General features: G+C 45.1%; 1 protein-coding gene across 1 annotated transcript in view; it reads left to right on the top strand.

Annotated features, from left to right (window-relative positions):
• The window catches only part of LOC134325080 (calmin-like), a 53,827-nt gene that overhangs the window by 17,473 nt on the left and 14,538 nt on the right, over nucleotides 1-21,816 (top strand). Inside the window, exons 2-7 of the mRNA XM_063007108.1 lie at nucleotides 13,878-13,939; nucleotides 15,653-15,748; nucleotides 15,842-15,925; nucleotides 16,571-16,663; nucleotides 18,759-18,952; nucleotides 19,042-19,235. Coding sequence (XP_062863178.1) covers nucleotides 13,878-13,939; nucleotides 15,653-15,748; nucleotides 15,842-15,925; nucleotides 16,571-16,663; nucleotides 18,759-18,952; nucleotides 19,042-19,235 — 723 coding nt within the window. The remainder of the gene's footprint in view (nucleotides 1-13,877; nucleotides 13,940-15,652; nucleotides 15,749-15,841; nucleotides 15,926-16,570; nucleotides 16,664-18,758; nucleotides 18,953-19,041; nucleotides 19,236-21,816) is intronic.

Below are 21,816 nucleotides of genomic sequence, written 5' to 3'. Positions count from 1 at the left end.
TCATATAGAGCTATTTTAAACTTCCTATAGCCTACGTTCGGTCTTTAGGAATGGACAGTATTTGATTTGCCCGCCTCTAAAGTGAAAAGGTTAATTCAGGTAAAGAAGCTCCTACTACCACTTCACTAGAAGTAAACCCACTACACCCAATACAGAGGTACCTTGTAACTCAACATCCTTTAAACTCGAAATCTTTGGAACTCAACGCTCTTCATCAAGAATATGTTCCCTTAACCTTGACCCGTGTGCGACTGTCGTTTTTTAAAACGTCATCAAAGTGTGAATCTGAGCTGAATCTGCATCAGTGTGGAATAAGCCTCAGATCCAGGGTTACAGCTCCACATGTATCTGTGTTTATCTGGATTCTCCTCCCTGTTTCACTTTTAAACTTGTGTTACAGCTCCAGCTTCTGAGAAACTGTGAGAATCAGAATCAGCTTCTCCCAGAGTCTAAAACGCTTCTGGTTCAAAATAAAGCTTAACGTGGTTTAATGTAGTAAAAGAAGGAGACAGGAGCACTAAACTTCTCTTCATTATTACTGCTCATAAGTTCTTCCACTAATCACATTCCTCACTCGCTGTTTTAGTACTGCTATTATTCTGGCACAGCAGCGCAAAAGTGGTTTTGTCGCTTCTCATGTGAATGCGCCGGTACTGAACGGAATACGGTATTTTTATACAGTGTTTTTTTTTTATTTTCAGTGTATAAGTGTCGAAAACCATGGACCACGGAACACATTAACAGGTTTCCCATACATCCTTATGGGAAAAAATACCTTGAAACTCGACATTAGTTGGTTCTGGGACTGGCGACGAGTTTTAAGGTACTACTGTATTTCCCTTTACAACTTACAGACCGAGTTATCTACACTAGATGTAGAATAGTAGAATAGAAACACCTACACTTAATACTAGGAGAAGATCCCAGACTTTGTGAAGAATGTCAGACACCCATCACCATCAAACATTTCCTGAACGACTGACCAAAATACAACAGAGAAAGGCAGAGTACACACACCCAAAACATTAAAAGAAGTCCTACCAAAGATAATCCAGAAATAATACTTAAATTCCTCACTAATGTAAGACTGACAACATAAACAGTATTTAATACAAGATCAATAATCCAGTGTCACAAATGTGATAACATTGTGTTATAAAAACAAACAAACTAATATTTTCATTCATCATGGATTCATCGTATGTCCCATGAGTGAGAAAATGACACCTTTTGTCATCCTGGCTGAAAATGTAAGAATAAAACCATAACCCATGTCAGGGGGTCCCAGAAATTTTTTAACACCGGGGGGTCCAAGAGGAATAAAATACTCCAAGTAGGCTGTCGTTTGTTTTTTACGCAACACTGGCTTTTGTCCTGTCATAAAGGTCTGGTTTATGGAGTGCTGCAGAGATGGTGGTTTATCTAGGTCCTTCCAGCTTGGCACAAGACTTTTGGAGTTTATTTAAAGTGACCACTGGGTTCTTCTATACCTTCTGACCAAGGCCATTCTAATTGCCAAATTCATTAATTAAAGGCCCTGTATATCCCTCCCTTACTGTTTTATTAATAAAGATCTATCTATCCATCCATCCATCCATCCATCCATCCATCCATGCGTCTGCCAATTTGTTATTAAGGTTCAAGGTTGGGATATTGAGCTCTCAGAGTCAGTCAGCTCTACTACCGATTCCAACTCAGCAGTGGACAAAATCACCCACTAGTCTGCTCGGTGGGAAAAGACTGGACTAAAAAGGTTGATGGGGTCTTCTACGCTGTGTAAAGACCCTGGTTATTAGTCCGAGGTGCCTGTAAAGAAGTGGAGGACCACAGAGATCAGCCAGACTGGCCTCACAGGACTTCACACACGTTGGAGGGATCGTGTGTCTGGAGAATATACCTAGCACTTTCTCCAGCAGTGGAAGAAATGGTAAAAAAAAAAAGCTTTAAGGTTGTTCCAGACTGCTTCCAATTTAAAATAATTGAGATCACTGTAGCCTTAAGTAATGCTTTAAGTTCTTGCCCTGATGCACGCCTTGCCAAGTTTGATAAAGATCTACAGACGGTTCCTCGGACCTCCTGGCTTGTTTTTTGCCGTGTCATTGCCTTGTAAATTGTGAACCGACCCAGGTGTGTGTGTCTGTCTAAACTACGTCCAATCAAAGTCTTGTCTCGAGCCCCTTTACGGACCTTAAACAGGCGGTTCATGCTTAAAAGCTCTTTATTGTGGCTGAATTGAAGAGTGGATCGAAATTCCTCCACTGTGATGTGATGGTGATGATCTCCAATCGTCCAGTGCTGATAAAGGTGGCACAACCAGTTAGAGAGGGGGCATTGTGCTTTGGCTGTCCCTGACCGGCCCGCATGAGGTCAGTGGTAATAAGAAATAAGACGAGATTGTTTTGTTTTTGCTATTTTTCGACTCGTGTGTGTGTGTGTGTGTGTATCCAGCTTCACCGTATTGTGATGAACAGAACTGTGAGTGTGATTGACAGAGACGGTCGAGTTTTTACGAGACATGGACGTCTAAGTATTTATTTACTGAAGTCAGATGTAAGTCTGTGTGTTTAGTTCATAAAGAAGGATTATAATTTAAATCATCATTACGGTTCTAAACACGGAGAAATAAAAGAACTTTGTTGGTTAACCCTTTCAGACCCTGCGTCCAGTGCAATGGACTTCACGTTTTCTTCTTTTTTTTAAGTGTTGTTGCAAATAACACCAATCCAGACCTGTTGTCCATCAGAATAGACATTTACCAGCCAATCAAACAGCAGCTTAGTCCCTCCCACTGCATTAAGGGGAAAAAAATCAGTACTTAAGTGAGGAATGGCAGCACTCCAGTCAAGGAGGCAGAGTAATTTAACTAATTTTATCTGATTTAAACACTGTTCTATGAGTATATTTTAAAGTTAAGTGATAGGTATATATACGTTTCAATATTAATTATAAAATAACGACGTTCTGCACAGGATTTTTTACAATTTTACTGTCCATTACAGTGGACAGTGGGTCTAGACGTATAATGTTCAGGCTAGTTTTGTAGTGCTTCTGCAAAAATTTTGCTTTGCATTCACAGTGTGTCCAGAGAAAAAAGGAAAACACTATAAAGCATCAAAATGTACTATGTCTGTTGTGCTGAGATATAACCAGGTCATGGGTGGTGTGGACAAGCTGGATGAACTGAAAACTAGGTACAAGACGGACATCAAGTCCAGAAAATGGACTTTTTAGAATGATTACACATGCCCTTGACCTGGCTTCTGTGAACAGCTGGCTAAAGAGACTAAGGACACCAGAACATACTGGATCCACTACACTTGAACTAAAATGAACATTGCAGAAGCTCTTGTGCGAAGCAAGGAAGCCACAAGCAGCAAGGAAAAGAGAAGAGCAAGCTTGTCGCAAAGATCACCGCTCCTAGAGGAACCACCATGGAAAGCCTTTGCTGAACAGTGGCCGACTGAAGAGGTCCTCACTGCCATGATGGACCATATTCCAAATTACAATGATTATAAAGAAACAACCAGGTATAAATTTCCACAGTGCCCTGGGAAAATATGTGTAGGTCCACTACTGCTTTTTTCCAAAAGGAAACTGCTGCCAATAGACAGTGACTCAAAACTGTACAATTTTCTGCCCTTATAAAGAGAGAAAATTAATATTGAGCAGAATTAATACTGCCTGTTGGTCCGGCCCTTCATAACAGTCCCAGTTTCTCATGTGGCCCCTTGTAATGTAGTTGTCCATCTCTGAGTTAGAGTTTAGCTGGACAGATACTTTTAAGCATTGTGTGTGTGTGTGTGTGTGTGTGTGTGTGACATATGCAAAAAAGAACCATGAAGGGGACAAATACTTTTATTAGGTTATTGTGAAATAGCTCAAATCCCAGTGATTCAGAAAAACAACATCCACACCAGCAGTGCCGTTCACGTCTCTTACGAGTGTATGTAAACTGGTGTGAGATATATAGAACCCAGACGTTCAGACGCTGGTGTTAATCCTTTACTGAGAGTTCTGATTGTTTCTATTGTTCTCCGTCTTTTGGTTTTGAATCTCTTTGTCTTTCTGTTCACTCTCTCACGCGGACGGAAACACTCACGTGTCCTCCACTCCATTTATCTTCATCCTCTTTTAAACATTCATGCTCGTCCTTTATTCCTCGCTGGCTCGGTGCTCGTACAGACGGAGAACTTCCAGCTGGAGGAGAGATTTTCTCTCACTGAGATTCACTCCTGCTGAAGGGAGATGAACCGTCCGTCTGCCGAGCACCGACTGGGCTTTAGCGTCTCCAAACAACCACTGATGTGATATTGTTAGTCATACTCGGGGCCCCAGTAAATTCGCTTTTCAAAAATCAATCACAGATTTCACAGATTTTTAATCAAAAGAGCCACATTTCACGGCAGTCATTAAATGATAGAATAATGATACACAGCACAGCTCCCTTAATAGTTGAATGTAAACCTAAAACATCCAGCGACGGTGCGAGGCTCCATGTTCTGTCTCTAATACAAAAATACTCCACGCGTCCACGGAATTGGTTGTTAGTTTTCCCAAACTCAGTTACCCGAGTCGTGTTTTTAGCTGCTTTACGCTGCTTTAGCGATTGCTAACTGAATTGCCGTAGGATTGCAGGGACGCCTCATAGTGCAGATTAACCAATATTTTAACAAAACAAAATTATATGCCTTGATTAATAACTGCTTAATAATCTTAGTTATTTCTTCTAGTTTTTTTAAATCTTAAGTTTTATTTTATACTTAACATAGTTTTTTTGCTTTTTATATTTTATTATGTTACACACACCGAGACCTAGGTAACTGCATTTCGTTCTAATCATGTTCATAGTTTTGAATGACAATAAAGCTGAGTCTGAGTCTGCTTGCATTTGTTTAACAACAGTGCCCCCCAATTGTCCTTTTTGTGTGGTTTGTATGTTCTCCCCGTGTTCACATGGGTTTCCTCTGGGTGCTCCGGTTTCCTCCTACAGTCTAAAGAATTGCAGTCAGGTTTTTTCAGGTTTTTTTAGCACATCCAATTTTGTACCTTTCTCTACTGGTGCTGACCCTCGCCCCCGACTGAGGAGAGCGCACTGACACACGCCCCCTCTGACACGTGTGCGGTAGCCGACTGCATCTTTTCACCTGCACGAGTCGAGTTCATATGCGGATCAGCCTTGTGCATGGAGAGCCACACCCTGATCAGCACTATTCCTCGGCTCTCGGCCAGCAGAGGTCGTATTTGCATCAGTTATGAGGTCCCTATCCGGCTCCCTCCCTGGATGAACAACGACCAGACATTGTTTATATAGCCGCCCAGTCGGATGGCAGAGCTGATATTCGATACGATGTGGGTTGTGTTCGAAATCCTAGCCCTGGTGTGCTAGCACGTTTTACCACTGCGCCACCTGAGTGGCCCCAGTCAGGTTAATTGGAGCTACTAGAAATTACCCTAAATGTTTGTGTGTCCCAGTTTAAACCATCAGTCATTAAAAGAGAGGATAATGACCTCCAGATCACTGAAGGTCTGTTTCAGATCAGTCCAGAACACACAGTCAGGAACAAAGCATGATCTCGTGCTGGTGTGCTGGTGTGCTGGTGCTGGTGTGCTGGTGTGTTTGTTTGTTTGTTAGGATTTGAAGGTGATGTTTGATACTTTGGTTCCATCCATGACAGGAACGGTAGTTACAGGTTGCCCATGATTCATCAGTTCAAGTTCTATGTGAGACTTCATGAGGGGCGATCTCCCTCACACGTCTTTGTACTGTGGTAGGACACCCACACAGACTCCACACAGAAAGGACCCGGACCGTCCCACCTGGGAATCGAACCCAGGACCTTCTTTTTTTCTATTTAATTATGCAGGTATATTTTCTGCTCACGCCACCCATGCGCAGACCCCTTCTTTTTCACCCATGCACTCTGCACAGGCGCCTCTACCTGCTAATCGGGGTCCTTAAACAGCGTTTGAAGACCCCACCCACATGGTCCCATCGGTCCGCCCTAGCAGGCACGGTGTCCAATTTAACCTTTTGACTTTTAACCTATCAGGTGGCACTGCTTGAGAAACTAATAAATATAGCCACAATGCTGATAACAGTGTAACGTTGTAGTGTGATTGATGCTGAAACTAGTGTAACATTGTAGTGTGATTAATGCTAATAAGTGTGTAACATTGTAGTCTGATTGTGTGGTTCTGAAACGAGTGTAGTGTTGTGTGATTTGTGAAGCTGATAATGTTGTAACGTTGTTGTCTGATGCTGAAACAGATGTAAAGTTGTAGTCTGATTCTCCTGAAACAGGTGTAATGTAGTCTGATTGATGCTGATAAGTGTGTAATGTAATCTGATGCTGAAACAGGTGTAATGTTGTAGTGTGATTGATGCTGAAACGAGTATAACGTTGTAGTCTGATGCTGAAACAGGTGTAACGTTGTAGTCTCATTAATGCCGAAACGGGTGTAACTTTGTAGTGTGAGGTTGAAACGAGTGTAACGTTGTAGTGTGATTGATGCTGAAACAGGTGTAACATTGTGTTGAGTTTGTCCCTTTTATACGGATTTACTTTTAAACCTTCACAAACACAATAAATTCAAATAAACACGGACAAGGAGATAGCGTTGCTGCTGCTGTTCTTTTACTGAATCATTGTAACATTGTAGTCTGATTGATGCTGATAATGGTATAACGTTGTAGTGTGATTGATGCTAATAATGGTATAACGTTGTAGTCTGATGCTGATAAGTGTGTAACGTTGTAGTTTGGTTGATGCTGATAAGTGTGCAACGTTGTAGTCTATTTGATGCTGGAACAGATGTAACATTATAGTCTAATTGATGCTGAAACAGATGTAATGTTGTAGTCTGATTGATACTGATAACGGTGTAACGTAGTGTGATTGATACTGATAACGGTATAACGTTGTAGTGTGATTGATGCTAATAACTGTATAACATTGTAGTCTGATGCTGATAAGTGTGTAACGTTGTAGTCTGGTTGATGCTGGAACAGATGTAACATTATAGTCTAATTGATGCTGAAACAGATGTAATGTTGTAGTCTGATTGATACTGATAACAGTGTAACGTAGTGTGATTGATACTGATAACGGTATAACGTTGTAGTGTGCTTGATGCTAATAACGGTATAACGTTGTAGTCAGATTGATGCTGATAAGTGTGTAACGTTGTAGTCAGATTGATGCTGATAAGTGTGTAACGTTGTAGTCAGATTGATGCTGATAAGTGTGTAACGTTGTAGTCTGGTTGATGCTGATAAGTGTGTAACGTTGTAGTGTGATTAATGCTGAAATGACTGTAACGTTGTAGTGTGATTGCTGATAAGTGTGTAACGTTGTAGTGTGATTGATGCTGAAATGACTGTAACGTTGTAGTGTGATTGCTGATAAGTGTGTAACGTTGTAGTGTGATTGATGCTGATAAGTGTTACGTTGTAGTGTGATTGATGCTGAAACAGGTGTAACATTGGAGTCTGATTAATGCTGATAACAGTGCAACATTGTAGTGTGATGCTGAAATGACTGTAACGTTGTAGTGTGATGCTGAAATGACTGTAACGTTGTAGTGTGATGCTTTGTCTTTTAGGATTTCCAGTTGCAGGTTCAATATTAACACATTATGGTATAAAAACAACCCTGTGAATAACCGTCGACTGTTTCCTGGTGCAACACAACAGAATAGACGGAGGTCCTGGGTAGAAAGCAGGACTGAATTAGGTGATTAGAGTCTGTTGAAAGCGCTCCGAGTGCTCCGAGTGCTCCACTGCTCCATATTAAAATCATTTCTCATCTGGCACGAGCGAAGATCCGAGGACCTCTGGCATGTCTCGCAGTTACTGCGGCGCTGTAATGAAGATCAGAACCTGCTGCGGCTGCGACGTTGTTGTTTTTGTTCTCAGATATTTCTGTAAGCGTGGGAGGATCCGGCTCAGTAGCAGCTCTTCTGCCGTCATTGTTTTATTTTCTGGCTTTCTCAGGTCTGATATGAAATGGTGACTTCTCACATTATTTTTGGTATTGGTCCCGCTTTTGTTGCCAAAACAGCCCTGACCCGTCGAGGCATGGACTCCACTAGACCCCTGAAGGTGTGCTGTGGTATCTGGCACCAAGATGTCAGCAGATGATCCTTTAACTCCTGTAAGTTGTGAGGTGGAGCCTCCATGGATCAGACTTGTTTGTCCAGCACATCCCACAGATGCTCGACTGGATTAAGATCTGGGGAATTTGGAGTTAACTGGTTGTTGTGCTCCTCAAACCGTTCCTGAAGCATTTTAGCTTTGTGTCAGGGAGCATCATCCTGCTGAAAGAGGCCACAGCCATCAGGGAACCGTCTCCATGAAAGGGTGAACATGGTCTGCAACAATGCTTAGGTAGGTGGTACGAGTCAAAGTAACATTTACAAGGATGGCAGGACCCAAGGTTTCCCAGCAGAACGTCGCCCAAAGCAGCACACTGCCTCCGCCGGCTCGCCTTCTTCCCATAGTGCATCCTGGTGCCGTGTGTTCCCCAGGTAAACGACGCACCCGGCCATCCACGTGATGTAACAGAAAACGTGATTCATCAGACCAGGCCACCTTCTTCCATCGCTCTGTGGTCCAGTTCCGATGCTCACGTGCCCATTGTTGGAGCTTTCGGCGGTGGACAGGGGTCAGCATGGCACCCTGACTGGTCTGCGGCTATGCAGCTCCATACACAACAAACTGTGCTGCTCTGTGTATTCTGACCCCTTTCTATCAGAACCAGCATGAACTTCTTTAGCAGTTTGAGCTACAGGAGCTCGTCTGTTGGATCGGACCACACGGGTCAGCCTGCACTCCCCACGTGCAGCAATGAGCCTGTCGCCGGTTTACCACTGTTCCTTCCTTGCAGAGAGAGAGAGGTCCTTGGTCAAACTTGCTCAAATCCTCACGCTCGCCCATTTTTCCTGCTTCTAACATCAACTTTGAGGATAAAATGTTTACTGCCGGATATATCCCCCCCACTAACAGGTGCCGTGATGAAGAGATAATCAGTGTAGACGCCCCGCTGGCTGATAGCACCGCTAAGATTTGAACCAGGGACATAAAGCGCAGAGCTGATGTTAGTTCTTCATAGTCTATAATGACCTGAGTACGTTTTATAAGGACCGTTATGGCTGGACGACTGGGTTGAAGTGCTTCCCCCAGACAGACTGCAGACAGGTTGTTGGGCGGCCAAGACTCGTCTTGATTCCAGAGCATATGAAGGCTGTGGGGTCCGATACAGACCAGCAGAAGATCCACCAGGGCTCACATGGCAGATGGTTTTAATCCTGGTGATGATGTGAACATGTCACTTGTGTACAGGGCTGCATAGTCATGGGTCAGTTGTGGAAAACCTATAATTGGCATGCTGGTAGTGGACCTGGCCATTTGAGCAATGAAGGAAGGTTGATTGTAAGGATCTAGTTACCTAAAGTCCTCCAAATATGCTGCTGTATTAAAACCCGGATCATTTTGGACCCGTTGATGTCTCCTTGGTGCACACTGATGGGTGAAAACCCTTGTCCTGCTGAGATATTGATCATGTGACCTTTAATATTTGACTAACAGGCCATAAACAGTGCTGTGAGATTCCTTCAGCCTGTGTTTGTGTAGCAGCTTGAGTAAAATGGGAATATCCAGGAACATTTACATCAGCTGCATTTGCATTTCTCATGACTGGATGAAATCCCCGGAATAACTCCTGCAGGAGAAAAGCTGCGTCGTTTGCATGAAAGCATGAGAACGCAGTCGGATCAGAGGAACGAGGAGCGATGCTGCTGCTGGCGGTACCGGAGCTCAGGTGGGCGGCACCGTCACCCTACAGCATTCGTGAATCTGAGCTGAACTGAGCCGAGCTAGGAGAGCAGACGCGCTCGCTCGGCCAGGGCGGGTTTTGTTAGTCTAATTTTGCAAATCGTTACAGACCTGGTGCGGCCATGATGGATGTGGCGTGTTCAGGCAGTGTGGGAAAGCCTGGACGTTAATGCTTTTAGCTGGCCCGTGTGGTCCGATCCGACAGACGAGCTCCTGTAGCTCAAACTGCTGAAGAAGTTCATGCTGGTTCTGATAGAAAGGTGTCAGAATACACAGAGCAGCGCAGGTTGTTGTGTATGGGGCTGCATAGCTGCAGACCAGTCAGGGTGCCCATGCTGACCCCTGTCCACCGCCGAAAGTGGCAACAATGGGCACGTGAGCATCAGAACTGGACCACGGAGCAATGGAAGAAGGTGGCCTGGTCTGATGAATCAGGTTTTCTTTTACATCATGTGGATGGCCGGGTGCTTGTGCGTTACTTACTTGGGGAACACACGGCACCAGGATGCACTATGGGAAGAAGGCGAGCCGGCGGAGGCAGTGTGATGCTTTGGGCGACGTTCTGCTGGGAAACCTTGGATCCTACCATCCATGTGGAGGTTACTTTGACACGTAGCACCTACCTAAGCATGCAGACCATGTTCACCCTTTCATGGAGACGCTTCCCTGATGGCTGTGGCCTCTTTCAGCAGGATGATGCTCCCTGACACAAAGCTAAAATGCTTCAGGAACGGTCTGAGGAGCACAAGAACCAGTTTGCCTCCAAATTCCCCAGATCTCAATCCAATCGAGCGTCTGTGGGACGTGCTGGACAAACAAGTGCGATCCATGGAGGCCCCACCTCACAACTTACAGGAGTTAAAGGATCTGCTGCTGACATTTTGGTGCCAGATACCACAGCACACCTTCAGGGGTCTGGTGGAGTCCATGCCTCAACGGGTCAGGGCTGTTTTGGCAGCAAAACGGAGGCCAACACAATATTAGGAAGGTGGTCATAATGTTGTTCCTGATCGGTGTACGCTCGCCTACAACTGCTGAGATCTTAGAATCCGGGGTCAGAGGTGCTCTCGACAGATCGGTCATCTGGATGGACGTGATTGGCTAATGTCCGAGGTGAAACGGTCCAGCCATTGATAGGTGCACTTGTCGGTGTGCTCTCAGTGCAGGTCCCAAGCCCGGATAGAAATAGAAGGGTTCCATCCGGAAGAGCTGGTGCCAGGTTAGGTACACTGACCAGATCTGTACGGACCCCTGCGTTTTCGGTAGGAACAGTTTAAAGAAGGTCCAGCGGGCTGCACAGAGTGCTGACCTCGACCTCAAGACACAGTTCTGGGATGAATTGGATCTGCGATTGCCAGACTCATTCCTACAGTTCACATTTACATTTTCGGCATTTAGCGGAAGCTTTTATCCAAAGCATCTTACAGTACAGTGACAGTATATTGTCTAAGCAATTGAGGATTAAGGGCCTTGCTCAAGGGCCCAACAGTGGCAACCTGGCAGTGGTGGGGCTTGAACCAGCGACCTTTCGATTACTAGTCCTGTACCTTAACCACTAGGCTACCAATCTCATATTTCCAACATGGTAACAGAGCTTTTTTTAATCCAAAGTGACTCACAAGTGTTGCAGAATGCAGAGTAAAAATTGAGGGTTAAGGGTCTCATTTAGGTGCCCAACAGTGGCAGCTTGGCAGGGATGTGGCTTAAACCAGCAACCTTCTGATTAATACTCCAGGTACCTGCTTAGATTCCCACAGACACACTCCCAAATGTTATGGAAAGCCTTTCCAGAAGAGTAGAAGCAGTCATATGTCCAACAAGCTCATGGTCAGTTGTCTACATTCTTGTGACCAGGTAGCACTGTCGCCTCACAGCGTGAAGGTCCTGGGTTCGATTCCCAGATGGAGCAATGTAGGTTCTTTCTGTGTGGAGTTTGCATGTTCTCCTCGTTTCTGTGTGGGTTTCCTTCTCCTAGGTGTGTGTGTGTGTGTGTGTGTGTGTGTGTGTGTGTGTGTGTGTGTGTGTGTGCCATGTGAAGGACTGGTAACCTGCCCGAAGTGTTTACCACCTTTTGCCCGGTAAATTGTACCCACTGTGACCCTGATCAGGTTAAAGTGCATAAATAAAGTAAAAATAAATACACTGACAGTCAAAAGTGGATTATACTTTGTAGGAACAATCAAAGATTAAAGATCAAAGATTAAAGATTAAAGATCAAAGATTAAAGATCAAAGATTAAAGATCAAACATTAAATATCAAAGAATAAAGATCAAAGCTGAAAGATTTGTCCTTCTATTTAAAAGCATTTCTTTAGTTTTGGGACAGTTTTTTTCTCGGTGTGTCTGACGTGTGTGCTTTAGTTCGGGCTGTAATGTAATGCCCACTCGTTCACACCGGACGTATCGATCGGTCAGTCGAGCCTCTTTGGCTTTTCTTGCTTTGAATAATGAATGAGGGAGGATCTGTTTGATGTGGCGCTTCCCAGCGGAGCCACTCGTTCCAGTCCAGTTATTTATTCATCCGGTCTGAATCTTAATGAGGAGCCGTAAGGAGCGTCTGCGCTTCATTATCAACACATTCCATTAACACCAGTGAACCAGTGTGTAAAACCAGCAGAGTTACTGGAGTCCGTTAAGAAATCTGTGTCTGACGTCTTCATACAGGGTTTTTCTGCCCTGTACCCATTGACCCACCGCAACCCTGACCAGGATAATGGAGCTTCTTTACCGCTGTGTGATCTTTTCAGCTAGAACATCAGCTGCTCTTCTGGGAGGTCTTCTCACAAGACTGTGAACTGTGTCTGTGGAAATTTGTGCCTATTCAGTCAAAATTCCAGTTTATTCCAGAGTTATTAAGTGGGGCTGAGGTGCCGAACTTTTCTTCATGTCTTTATAGAGCTTACTAGTCATGCCGGAACAGAAAAGGGACTTCCCTAAGCTGTTGCTGCAAAGTCGGAAGCATGTGAATTCCTTTATACACTATATTGCCAAAAGTATTCACTCACCCATCCAAATAATTGAATTCAGGTGTTTCAATCACTTCCATGGCCACAGGTGTATAAAACCTGGTAGAAAAACGTGGTACCGTGATGCCACCTGTGCAACAAGTCCAGTCGTGAATTTTCCTCACTACTAAATATTCCACAGTCGACTGTCAGTGCTATTATAACAAAGTGGAAGCGATTGGGAACGACAGCAACTCAGCCACCAAGTGTTACCACGTAAAATGACAGAGCGGGTCAGCGGATGCTGAGGAACATAGTGCGCAGAGGTCACCAACTTTCTGCAGAGTCCATCACTACAGACCGCCAAACTTCATGTGGCCTTCAGATCAGCTCAAGAACAGTGTGTAGAGCTTCATGGAATGGGCCGAGCAGCTGCATCCAAGCCTTACATCACCAAGCGCAATGCAAAGTGTCGGATGCAGTGGTGTAAAGCACGCCGCCACTGGACTCTAGAGCGGTGGAGACGTGTTCTCTGGAGTGACGAATCACGCTTCTCCGTCTGGCGATCCGATGGACGAGTCTGTGTTTGGCGGTCGCCAGGGGAACGGTACCTGTCTGACTGCATTGTGCCGAGTGTAAAGTGTGTTGGAGGGGGGGATTGTGGTGTGGGGGTGTTTTTCAGGAGTCGGGCTCGGCCCCTTAGTTCCAGTGAAAGGAACTCTTAATGCCTCAGCATACCAAGAGATTTTGGACAATTTCATGCTCCCAACTTTGTGGGAACAGTTTGGGGATGGTCCCTTCCTGTTCCAACATGACTGCGCACCAGTGCACAAAGCACAAGGTCCATAAAGACGTGGATGAGCCAGTCTGGTGTGGAAGAACTTGACTGGCCTGCACAGTCAACCTGACCTCAACCTGACAGAACAGGAATGGTCAAAAATTCCCATAAACACACTCCAAAACCTTGTGGAAAGCCTTCCCAGAAGAGTTAAAGCTGTTATAGCTGCAAAGGGTGGCGACATCATATTAAACCCTATGGATTAAGAATGGGAGTCACTCAAGTCGTTTTACTGGATTGTTTTTCTCTGTGTGTGTTTCAGTGGAGAGAGAGGTGGTTCAGAAGCGGACCTTCACACGGTGGATGAATCTGCATCTGGAGAAGGTTTGTTTTCGTTCCCGTGTTACTTTCTCTTTCGTTCTTTCTCCCGCATTTGCATGACACTCGCAGCGCGGCGTCTGGCTGAAACCCTGCGCCTTTGTTCCCCCCGTCCATCGTCCGCTGGGCCGAGAACCCCGGCGTTCATTCTCCCGGCGCTGCGCTGACGGAAGGCTAGCGGCGATGAGTGCTTTGTTCAGCTGTACAATACGTCTCTGTAGTGCAGCTCGAGAGTCTGGCTCCTCATCAGCGCCACGATTTGCTAATTAACAATCGCACGTTTGTCTCCGTTGTTTTCTCCTCTCTGGAAAATTCCCAGTGACGTCGCGAATACCCTCCGAAGTTTCCACAACTTAAAAACGCTAAATAAGCCAGCGAGTGCTCGGCAGATGTTGGAGCTCCAGCTTTCACGTGCTGGAAATGGGTTGCAGGTGACGCTGCTTGCACCACCCACACACACAGCAGAGAGCAATTGAAACCAATCGAACCCTCATCCATGCACTCTTGATCACACCTGTTGGGCGCCCGGCCAGTTCGTTAGCACCGTCTGGTATTCGTCAGCGGTGGTGGGTGGGCTAGCGCATGAGACGCAGCGCCAGCCCGGACGTGTTGGGTCTGTCTGAAAGCCTGGTGAGCTGCCTTGCTGCCTAATACCTACCTGATCAGCTGCCTCAGTAGAGAGGATTCTAATAAGACATGGAGCTCATGAGGTGGATTATTTAGACGCACAACTACGTCAACGCAGTTTTAGCTTACTAAGCTAACAGAGTTAGCATCAGGCTGTTCAAACCAATGGGCTGAGGCGACACAACCGACCAGCACGCCAGCTAACGTCTCCCTCCCTGTACCGAAAACCACTACATGTCCACTACTAGTCAAACGTTTAGACACACCTAACTGACGACATTTTGTTCTTTACTGATCTCTCTACACAGACGCATTTTACGTCATCCTACACTCCTGAGAAGAGGGCGTGTCTAAATTCTTAGGTTCCTTAAAATGCTCCTACTGAGGCGCCTTAATTCTGAGTGATGATCTGACCGAATGACGAGGGAGCGTCCGACGCCTCCTCAGTGCTGAGGGCAATCCCAGCATTCAGTGCGGCACGACTTTTCTCACCAAAAAAAACCAACAACAAACATGGTGGACGAATAAAAGCGGAGCAACCAACGGAGTTCTCTTCAATAGGAATGTCACACTATTAAAATTTTTATTGAGGTTAATAGTGTGCAAAAATAACTAAGCAAAATTTAAACAGTTATGCACATTTTCATTGGAAGAAAATGTTTACCAATAAACAATTAATAAAATGATGATAAAATTATTAAATCTAAGTAATTTTTAGAAAGTCTGCCAATGCATATATAGAGTTGTTAACAGCTCCCCATCTTTCAGACAGTTATTTAAAATGACGAGTCTGTTCACATTATCTGGTAACAGTGAGGATCTTCTCCTGTTCGTAACCCTGCCACTGAAAACAGGCGCTCAGGGTTTTAATATGAACCATTTCTAGATGCAACACGTGTAACGTCATGTCGACCCACATCGTTAACTATGTTAAAGCATCTACAGTCCATTGTGATCCATTTAACACCAGTGTTTGTAATGTTCTTACGGCGTGTACAGTCGACCAACACAATATTAGGAAGGTGGTCATAATGTTATGCCTAATCGGTGTATATTTAATACCGTTTATTCCATTTTTTTCTGTTCCTGTAGTGTAACCCTCCACTGGTGGTGCAGGATCTTTTCCGTGACATCAAGGATGGACGGGTTCTGATGGCGCTGTTGGAGGAGCTGTCCGGATCCAGACTGGTGAGCATCACGTGTGATAATGCAGATTTATTATAGTTTCTGAATTACTGATATAAACCTGAACGTTCTTGTTGTCATTCTGACCTTTTTCAGCTGCATGAATTCAAGCCGTCGTCACATCGGATTTTCCGCCTCAATAACATCGCCCGAGTGTTGAGATTCCTGGAGGAACGGAATGTGAGTTCTGTTTTTAATTCATAAACGGGTCTCACAGCGGTGTAGCGCTTGAACTGGCAGGTTCTAATCCCAGGAGAGCTGCCCACCTGGCTGTGCGTCCACACATACATAATTGGGCGTGTTTAAGAGGGCGGGAAGGTCGGACCGGGTCTCTTCCTGCTGCTGCTGGTCTAGTGGAGTGTGGGGGTGGGGGGGTAAAACAGAGCTTAGCGTGTCTCTGTGTGTGGGAACCTGACACTAGCAGGTGATAAAAAGTGGCCACAGATGGGACAGGTGTCAAAAGGGTGAGTGGTGATCCGACTCTCCTTGATCAGATTGCAGGTTGTGCAAGCTACTCCTGATTCAAAATTGGGAACTGGAAATGACTAAATTGGGAGATAAAGGGGCAGTATTAAATGCGAACCCACCACCATAGTGAGTGCTCTTGGGTTTGCATCTCAGCAGACACAATTGATGACGTCTGATTAAAGGGAGGCTGGACGAGACTGGACGAGTGTTGAAGGAATACAGAGAGCATAGTGTGTCCATCTCTATAGGAATACCTGATGATCCAGCCAAGGTCTTGAGTGCAAGATGGGACTGGCTATGTCTAAATTGTGAGAGGAGAGTGGAAAAGCCCCATCTGAGTGACTGTGTTTGTTTCAGGTGAAGCTGGTGAGCATCGACGCCTCAGACGTTGCAGACGGAAACCCGTCCATCGTGCTCGGCCTCATCTGGAACATCATCCTGTTCTTCCAGGTGACGTCACCTCTCTCTTATATTTATCTCGTATTTTACTAAGTGACACGCCCACTTTTCTCTCGCTACGTCCTCATAAAGTGTAAAAAAGCTAATAAAAGTATTCAGCCCCTGGTCTCAGATTAAAAATCGACGTTTTTTTCCTGTCGATCTATAAACATTGTGTTACGTTAAAAAGAAAGAACTCTTCGAGAATCTCGGATGTGCTATCGGCCGGCCGGGCGCCTACACAGACGACTGCCTGGTCCTGGGGAGGGAGGCCTGTAGGGGTTCCTCATACCTGCTGCATTTACGACCTCTGCTGGCTGATCGATGGTGCTGCACAGAGACGGGGGATAATGGAGATCAGTGCGTGACTCTCCGTGCCCGATACGGATCTCCATATGAACCTACGCGTGTGTCGGAAGGGGCGTGTGTTAGTCACGGCCCTCCTCGGTCAAGAGTGGAGGTCTGGAGTTAATAGTCAGCAGGGATACATAGGCTATCCTTCTTTGTGAGGTCTATCATTGTGGTAAGGACTGTTCACAAAACAAACCGGTCAGGGATTCAGTATATGAAGAAAATATGAAGCTGCATACACACTGCCTATGTTAGGTTGTCCCTCTATACTCGGTCAACAGACTTTTCTCTAAAAAGTATAAGAATTGGGCTTTTAGAGACGAGTGCTCGCCTCCGTCCCAACTTTTTTGGAGTGTGTATGGAATTATTTTTATTAATATGACTACATTTACATTTCAATTATCCAAAGCGATGTACAGTACTGTGACAGTATATTGTCTAAGCAACTGAGGGTTCAGGGCCTTGCTCAAGGGCCCAACAGTGGCAATCTGGCAGTGGTGGGGCTTGAACCAGCAACCTTTTGATTACTATTCCAGTACCTTAACCGCTAGGCTACAGCTGCCCCTAAAACTTTTCTAATGAAGTGGTTCACAAGGAAGTTTACAACAGCCAATCCACCTTTTGCATGCTTTTGGGAGGTGAGAGGATCCCACGTCTCTAGAACCGAGGTCTCTAGGACCCTGTTACATTTACATTTTTGGCATTTATCCAAAGCGATGTACAGTACTGTGACGGTATATTGTCTGGTCTAAGCAATTGAGGGTTAAGGGCCTTGCTCAAGGGCCCAACAGTGGCAGTCTGGCAGTGGTGGGGTTTGAACCAGCACCCTTTTGATTACTAGTCCAGTACCTTAACTACTAGGCTACAACTGACCCTAAAAAGATGCATTCAAGTCGATTGCAACTCATGCCGACCAAGCAGGCTCTGTTTCTTTAGAACATTTTGAATCCATCCATTATGTTGTTGGCCGTCCTCGTCCTCTTTTACTTAAAGCTCTTTTCTAATGAAGTGGTTTACAAGGAAGTTGACAATAGCCAATCCACCTTTTGCATGCTTTTGGGAGGTGAGAAGGATCCCAGGTCTCTAGAACCGAGGTCTTTAGGACCCTGTTACATTTACATACCAGACGCTCTTATCCAAAGCGACTTACAGTACTGTGACGGTATATTGTCTAGTCTAAGCTAGGGATGTCCCGATCTGATCTCAAAGATCGGAATCGGGCCCGATCAAGGCATTTTTTAACTGATCGGTATCGGCTTTACTAAGCCCGATCCTTCGTTTTACGTCAGCGGTCAAGCAGGTGTCGTAAACGGAGAGTCCAACAGTGAAGTGTAACGTCTGCAATGCGAGCGTTTCACGAGGCGGTGGGAGCAGAGCTGCGTTCATTACTGTAGAATTTTATTATTTATATGGTGTGTGAGTCGAGGATCACACCGGTTTACAAAACAATAACTTTTAATCCGAGTATGAAAACTTCAGGGACCATAACATACAGCGTTACCATGTTACAAGACTGAACGACATCTCAGTATTATGCACCCTTTATGCAACAAATTATGGTCTGTATAAAAACGGAAACCGCAAGGTTATGGGTTCAGCCCCTCAATGCCAGCTGTATTAAAGCCGCTCGTTGGCTCCTCGGACATAGAGTGGTGCTGCTCGTTAATGCTATAAAAGCAGCCCTACAGATCGAGGGTCGTTTCGTTCCGAAGGGTCATGTGATCATTTCTCTAAACGATGTCCGTTTTCCTTCCAGATCAAAGAGCTGACGGGAAACATAAGGAACCAGTTCCCGTCTACGTCCAGCCTCTCGTCCATCCCCAACAGCTCGGACTCGGACGTGTCGCAGTCCAGCACGCCGTCGGACGACAGGAAGCCCTCGGTCAGCGTCAGAGATCACGGCAGAGCCATAAAGACCCTCCTGCAGTGGGTCCAGAAGCGCACCAAAAAGTAAAGCCTTCTTTGTTTAATCAGGAGCTGGAACTCTGTGTGTGTGTGCATGTGTGTCCATAACTGACTGTTCATCTCGCCATCTGTAGGTACGGCGTGGCCGTCCACGATTTCGGCAAAAGCTGGGCGAGCGGTCTGGCTTTCCTGGCGGTCATCAAGTCCATCGACCCGAGTCTGGTGGACATGAGCAGAGCGATGCTCCAGTCGCCCAGAGAGAACATCGAGGAGGCCTTCAGGACGGCGCATTACAGCCTGGGCATCGCACGACTCCTGGAGCCTGAAGGTACCCGGGCACCCTGTGCCAGCGAGTACACACACACTCACAACGTCTTCGCTCTGATTGGTGGAATTCCGCCTGTTTCCTCTATTTGTTTGTAGAAATGTAAGGACAACTCTTCCCTTCAATACTACAGTCCCATACGCCTGTCTTTTTAGAGACACTATATGGCCTAAATTATGTGGACACGCCTCCCAATTGCTAACAGGTGTATAAAGTTGATATTTATGGTTGGTGGTAGCTTAGCGCTGAAGATACTGGACTATTCATTCATAAGGACAGTGGTAGCCTAGTGAGTAGAGCTTTGCTCTATCAGTCTGAAGATTGTTGGTTTAAATGCGGCCACTGTTGGGCCCTTGAGCAAGGCTTTTAACCCTGTCTCCTCCAGGGGTGCCGTACAATAGCAGACTCTGCACTCTGACCCCAGCTTCCAACCAAGCTAGGATACACTGAAAAAGAATTTCATGGTACTCCACATGTATATGTTTATATATGATTAATAATAATAGGTGTTCTTCTTCTTCTTGGCCAGACAAAAACATGAAATATCTCAGGTTCATTGGGTCTAAACTGTTTCTCTCCATTTTTGTTCCCTGCATTTTCCATATAGTCCCAACTTTTTCTGAACTGGAATTGTAGAAAAAACATCATTGTGGAAGCATTACGATGATAAGTTTGCCGCAGCAGTAAGCTAACAAACGTGGGTACAAATCCTTCTTTAAATGTCCTATAAACACGGGGCTAAACACTCTGAACCTCTGAACACTGAAAGTCGTGTAGTGTGAACTAAGTTGGAAGCAGCCAGAAAACATACGATGCTTTTAAAATCCCTGACGCTTGATGCGTCCAGTTGGCGCAGTGGGATATTCCGCTAGCGGGCATAATTGGCAGTGCCTGCAGCAGACACGCTTCTGCTAGGACGGGATGACCGGACTATGTGGGTGAGGTCTTCAAACGCTGTGTGCTGCGTGCGGGTCGGAGGAGGCGTGAGCAGCAGTATACCCACCTCGAATCCAACGGGGATCCCCCACCAGTGGAAGAAAAATTTACTACGCTAAATTGCGAGAAAATGCATAAATAAAATAGAGAAAAAATCCCTGATGCTTGTTAATTATTATTTAAACATTTAATGACGGAACTGTTGCGCAATAAAAATGCCAAAGGAAGCTGTTTGGTGTCAGTATGGAGTCCGCACCTCTATTCGATATGATTAGCGTGTTTAGTTAGCTACGCCACACTGTTTATTGTAAATAAAGCATTACGACATGTTGATATGAAGCTCGGTGAAGTGTTTATTAGCTCGTTGTTTGGCCTAATTAAACGAAAAATACAGACGACACAAAACTGGTGTTGAGTAAAGTAAAAACCCTGTCAAAAATATCTGGATTGCACTTAAAAATGGGGTCTGTCTTGATTTCTCTATTAGTTTTGCCAGGTAGAGGGGTAAAAGATCCAACCCAGCATTTACCAGATAGTAAGAGGAGTTTTGGGGACAATGCCTCTCGCTACTAATGGAAAATGAACCCAAGTGCAAAATTCCTGACCAAGGTAGAACAATATTGGACAATCACAAATAAAAGCAGTGACCAAAATAACAGAAACAAAAAACAGGATCAAATCAGAAAAAGTTGGGACAGTATGGAAAATACAAATAAAATAAAAACACAGAGTTTCTTACATTGACTTTGACTTTTATTTGATGTCAGACAGGATGAACCTGAGATATTTCATGTTTTATCTGCTCAACTTCATTTCAATTATTAATAAACAATAAACATCCATTCCTGCATTTCAGACCTGCAACACATTCCAAAAAAAGTTGGGACAGTAAAGCATTTACCACTTTGTAATGTTGCCGTTCCTTTTCACCACTTAAAAGAGGTTTTGGCACCGAGGAGACCAAGTGATTTAGTGTTTCAGCTTTTATTTTGTCTCGTTCTTCCTGCAAACACGTCTTAAGATGTGCAGCAGTACGGGGGGTCAAAATTCTCCACACGTTCTCTATTGGGGACAGATCAGGACTGCAGGCAGGTCGGTCCAGTACCCGTACCCTCTTCTTCCTCAGCCACGCCTTTGTAATGTGTGCAGCAGGTGGTTTTGCATCGTCTTGTTGAAAAATGCTGGACGTCCCTGGAAAAGACGACGTCTTGAAGGCAGCACATGTTGCTCTAAGATCTCAGTGTACTTTTCTGTATTAATGCTGCATCACAGAGTGTAAATGACCTTTACCAAGGGCACTGACACGCCCCCATACCATGACAGACCCTGGTATTGACACGCCCCCATACCATGACAGACCCTGGTACTGACACACCCCCATACCATGACAGACTCTGGCTTTCGGACTTGTTGCTGATAACAGTCTGGATGATCCTTTTCATCTTTGGTCCGGAGCACACAACGTCCATTTTTTCCAAAACATCTGACCACAATACACATTTCCACTGTGTGATGGTCCATCCTAGATGCCTCAGAGCCCAGAGAAGTCGACGCCTCTTCTGGACATGGTTAACATGAGGCTTCTTTTTTGCACAGTAAAGTGTTCAGTATGATTTGTGCAGTAACTCTGTATTGTAGAGCTGATAAA

This window comes from Trichomycterus rosablanca, chromosome 13, assembly GCF_030014385.1.
Source record: "Trichomycterus rosablanca isolate fTriRos1 chromosome 13, fTriRos1.hap1, whole genome shotgun sequence".
Lineage (NCBI taxonomy): Eukaryota > Metazoa > Chordata > Actinopteri > Siluriformes > Trichomycteridae > Trichomycterus > Trichomycterus rosablanca.
The sequence above is the reverse complement of the archived record's forward strand: the minus strand, read 5'-3'. Positions and strand labels throughout refer to the sequence as shown.